We start from the raw sequence: 4,298 nt of genomic DNA, 5'->3' as shown, positions 1-4,298 counted from the left end.
AAGAGAGATTTTCTCTTCCAAAAATGATTCAACCTTACAAGATATCAAATTTATTGTGCATACTCCACTTAAGAAACTACGTGCATGGGTATTTCTCTAGTAACTTGAACATACGGGAACGAAACATGGACTGATCGGATACTTCTGTGAGAAAACGCATACTCGCAAATCTTCTCTAACATAAGGCTTCTGTTTGACCCTTTCCTTTGTCCAACCACTTTATGTATGTTCCCATCCCTCCTCTTTTTTATTTGTTCCTCCCATCTCTGATTTTTCTCACATCCGTTCCCTATAAAGCAACTCAACCCTCCCAAAATGGACATTTCTCTAATAACTTGAACATACGGGAACGAAACATGGACTGATCGGAGATTTCTGTGAGAAAACGCATACTCGCAAATCTTCTCTAACATAAGGCTTCTGTTTCACCCTTTCCTTCGCCCAACCACTTTATGTATGTTCCCCATCCCTCCTCTTTTTTATTTGTTCCTCCCATCTCTCATTTTTCTCACATCCGTTCCCTAAAAAGCAACTCAACCCTCCCAACAACACGAAAATAAGAATCACGAGGCATGTGATGTTTACAAAGTTTGACTTCAGACAAATCTAATAAGCAGAGCAGAAAAAAAAGGGAGTATATAAGAACACTATTGTCATTCTCATTTTCGTGCTAGTTGTCGCCAACATCACATGCCTTAAAGGAAGGACAACCTACTATATATCTTGTTATGTTGTGATCCAAATTCAAGTATAAAGAGAAAGGCTAACTTCTGATGAGCGAGCGGAGCGAGGCCATATGTTGTTCCTTTGATGAATAGTAAATTAAAAGCAAATACCAAATCAATTTAGAAAAGAATAAAAAAAACATGTCCATTTTAGCGTCCAAAAGATCTATCATGGAACATATTTTCATACTACAATTAATTGGTATTTTAGATGTCCATATTTTAAATTATAATTTTGATTAAACTTCACAAAGTTTAACTTCAGACAAACCTAATACATGGAGTAAGAAGAAATGGTGGGAGTATATAAGAACACTACTTTTTTTTTGAACATATATAAGAACACTACTGTGATTCTCATTTTTCTACTAGCTGCCAACAACATCACATGCCTTAAAGGAAGGACAACCTACTATATATCTGAACTGAACATGGATATGGCATTTTGGGCTCCGGGGAGCATAAACTAAAAACAAATAGCAAACCAATTTAGAAAGTTATAATTTTCTTTTCATATCCATGTTAATGTCCAAAATACGCATGACAATTTTCATGTGAAACAAAGCAATAGTTTTTCTTCAGTGAAAAAACAAAGAATAGTAAACTAAAAACAAATAGCAAACCAATTTAGAATTTTTTTTTCATGTCCATGTTAATGTCCAAAACATGCATGACAATTTTCATGGGAAAGAGAACAATAGTTTTTCGCCAGTGAAAAACAAAGTTAAGTAGTCGAGAAATGCCAAAGAAAATGTCATACAACTTTCTTTTTACACAGATTGAAATGCTTGAGAATTCCACCTAAACATTTGCAGATAACATTCAGACATGAATATGTGCATGACTATTTTTTCACATTTTTCACATTTATGAAACTATTTTTGAGGACCAAATGGTCCCTAGAGCCGAATTGAATATCCGTGACATATACCAAAATTCAAAGGCTCCGACTTTTACATTGCCTGCAAGAGGCCAATGACACATAGCTCATCCAACTTGATTCATCGACACATGTCATAACATGGACAAATCACCCACTGAGCTAACAATTAGACCTATGATCAACACTGCGATGTAAGATAATTAACTGACAATTACGCACAAAAAGTCAGCTGATCATAATAAACCACGTACAAAATAAACATATGAGACTTAATTCGGCGATGGAAAAACAACGCGGGCAAAGCACATGTCACGCTCCAGTATAGTTCATACCCCCTGCCCTTCCGGTGGTGCTGCGGGCTTTTTACGGAGACGGGTTTTTGGTTTCATCATGCGAGGACCAAACGGTGCGAGGGGTAGCCACGGCGGGAGGGGCTGAGTCGGCCGGCGACCGTCCTTGCGCGGCGGCTCCGGCCGTGTGACTTGCACAACGGTTCGCTCCTGCTCCTGCCGCTGCTGCCAAGAGGAGGAACCGGCATCCATGTGAATTGGTGCCGTGAGTGTCTGCTGCCCAGTCGGCCGAGCAGGTTGCGGCTGACACCCCGGGCCACGCGGACGTTTAGGCGAAGGTGGAGCCGCCTGGCATGCCTCCCTAGCACGGTGCAGGGAGGGGTACTGGGGATGGTGTGCTCCGCCACTAGGCGCAACGTACCCCGAAGGGCACCTCAAGGTCTGGAAGATCCTCCGTAGCTGACTGTCAACGCGCCGCCACGCGGACATATTGTCGGACGGGCTCATCGTGATCCCCATGCTGAGCCGGTTGATAAGAGCGGCAACCACTTCCTGAGCCTCCAACGCCATGTGGGCCTGCAAACGCCAATCATGAATCAGTAAACATCAGCACTGCCATTCTATCATGTTTGAATAACCTTAAATTGATATGCTATCCTTACTGCATGCTGCCTGGTGCTAACAACTGAGTACGCGAGGTCTGACTGCGCCTCGTCGCCGCTATCTTCATCGCTGTTGTCTGGATCAATATCTCCAGCCCTTCCATAATCGCCTTCTTCTGTCAGATTGTGCATGTGGCCAGATTGCTTATCTCTATCAACCGGATGGCTGCCATGGACGGGCTCATGCCCACCGCTGCCTTCTAACAAAGCATTCTCCTTTGGCTCAGGGAGCACTAAAGCGACGGGGTGAGTCCTCCGACACTTGCACGATGCTAACCAGGACAGCCACTCATGCGTTCTATCTACCCGCCTCGGGTCCCATAAAACGTTTTACAGGATTTCGTCCACACCGCCTCAACACTGACAGTGCACACGTTGGGATCAAGAGAAAGATGTGTTGTCAACCAGTGTTTCAACTGACTAATGTTCATTTTTTCTGGTTCCGATAACATGAGGTCCACGCATTTAAATTCACTCAGATCAAACCCCTTCTCGTTTGTTCGGACACTGCCAGGACCATAGTAAGCAACGAATTTCAATGATTCAGACATGCCTCCTGCCATACAAAATTCATCCATCAAAACAAAGTGAAGCAATACTCACTGCTAACACTGCATAGGCACAATGTATACGGTACGACCGGCACCGAATTTTTTTAACACGCAAATGCGTATCTACCAACACCAGAGGGCATATTCGTTGCCGCGGCCCATGAGCACTGGCCTTTTCGTTGCATGTTGGCATGTTGCAGCCTGAGTCAACAACCCATTCTTCCTTACTGCTAGCAAAGACGAGGTTATTCTCGCTGCGTTGCGAGTAGAATGATAGGGTCATAGTTCTGCAATTCCTAGGCTGGCAATCATGGTTCTGAGATTTCATTAAGAAAAAAAAACTCCTAATTTCGAAGTGCCCTAAATTCTGAACATTTACATACAGATCTGTAGTGCCCTAAATTCTGAGCATTTACAAAATCTCCTAATTAAACCCTAGATAGACTGGTACCACGAAAAATCTCAAGAAAATGTTACCGTAGATTGTCAGGCTTCTTCAGTTCTTGATGCGCTGCCTCTCTCCTATCCCCCTCCTCCCCCCTCCTCTCCTGCGCTCTTCGCCTCCTCTCCTCCTCTGCCCCCGAGCTCTTGCACGGCCGCTCCCCTGTGCCGCCTCCTCTCAGCCGCTCGCGCGGCGGCACAGGGGGTCGGCCATGGCTGCCACCGCTCGGCAGATCTGGGGACGCATATGGGGACGGGGAGAGAGATGGATGGAGAGACAGGACGGCTCTTGCTATGCTTACCCGTGCCGTGCCTCCGGTCATGCGGGATGGAGGGGGGGTCTTCTGTCACGCTGGGAACAGCGGCGTGTTGTCACCTTCCATCTGAAAAGGTAAAATAAAAAATCGGACGAGATTGTCTGCTAATCGGACGGCGCAGCTGGCGGTTTACTCTTCGATGACATTTCTTCATTGTCCTCAAATATTCTTGATCCATCGGCTTATCGTTTAGTCACGGAGATTAAGCATCTCTTAGCTGCTAGAGAGTTTTTTCCTATGAAAATTTCTAGAGAACAAAACAGAGTAGCAGATCGCTTGACGAACCATGGGAGAGTAGAGTGTATCATGGCTTGTTGGCTAAAAAGATTACCCACCTTATACCGCTGAGCTTTTGCCAGCTGACTGTAACTCTGCTTCTAAGGAATAAAACTCTTTTACCCTCATAAAAAAAACAATGAAACCAAAACT

General features: G+C 44.5%; 1 protein-coding gene across 2 annotated transcripts; it reads right to left on the bottom strand.

Moving 5' to 3' along the window:
* Positions 1-1,631: 1,631 nt before the first annotated feature.
* LOC119324862 lies at positions 1,632-3,896 on the bottom strand. 2 transcript variants are annotated; one of them, XM_037598631.1, is made up of 3 exons: positions 3,589-3,896; positions 2,561-3,116; positions 1,632-2,474 (listed from the first exon to the last, which is right to left on the bottom strand). In XM_037598631.1, exons 2-3 carry the CDS (start codon positions 2,690-2,692, stop codon positions 1,935-1,937), a joined length of 672 nt encoding a protein of 223 aa, XP_037454528.1. In that variant the 5' UTR covers positions 2,693-3,116; positions 3,589-3,896; the 3' UTR covers positions 1,632-1,934. The 2 variants fall into 2 exon arrangements, with proteins under 2 accessions (XP_037454528.1, XP_037454529.1); XM_037598632.1 differs by lacking the exon at positions 3,589-3,896 and having other exon boundaries at positions 2,561-3,582.
* Between the last annotated feature and the right edge of the window lie 402 nt (positions 3,897-4,298).

This window comes from Triticum dicoccoides, chromosome 6B (genome assembly GCF_002162155.2).
Source record: "Triticum dicoccoides isolate Atlit2015 ecotype Zavitan chromosome 6B, WEW_v2.0, whole genome shotgun sequence".
NCBI classification, from domain to species: Eukaryota; Viridiplantae; Streptophyta; class Magnoliopsida; order Poales; family Poaceae; genus Triticum; species Triticum dicoccoides.
The sequence above is the reverse complement of the archived record's forward strand: the minus strand, read 5'-3'. Positions and strand labels throughout refer to the sequence as shown.

Bases quoted from the DNA above. Each gene is read 5' to 3' on its own strand.
- LOC119324862 (XM_037598631.1), bottom strand. From the start codon at position 2,692: ATGCACAATCTGACAGAAGAAGGCGATTATGGAAGGGCTGGAGATATT. The intron at 2,475-2,560 runs GTAAGGATAGCA...TGGCGTTTGCAG, and splicing joins TTAGCACCAGGCAGCATGCA to GCCCACATGGCGTTGGAGGC.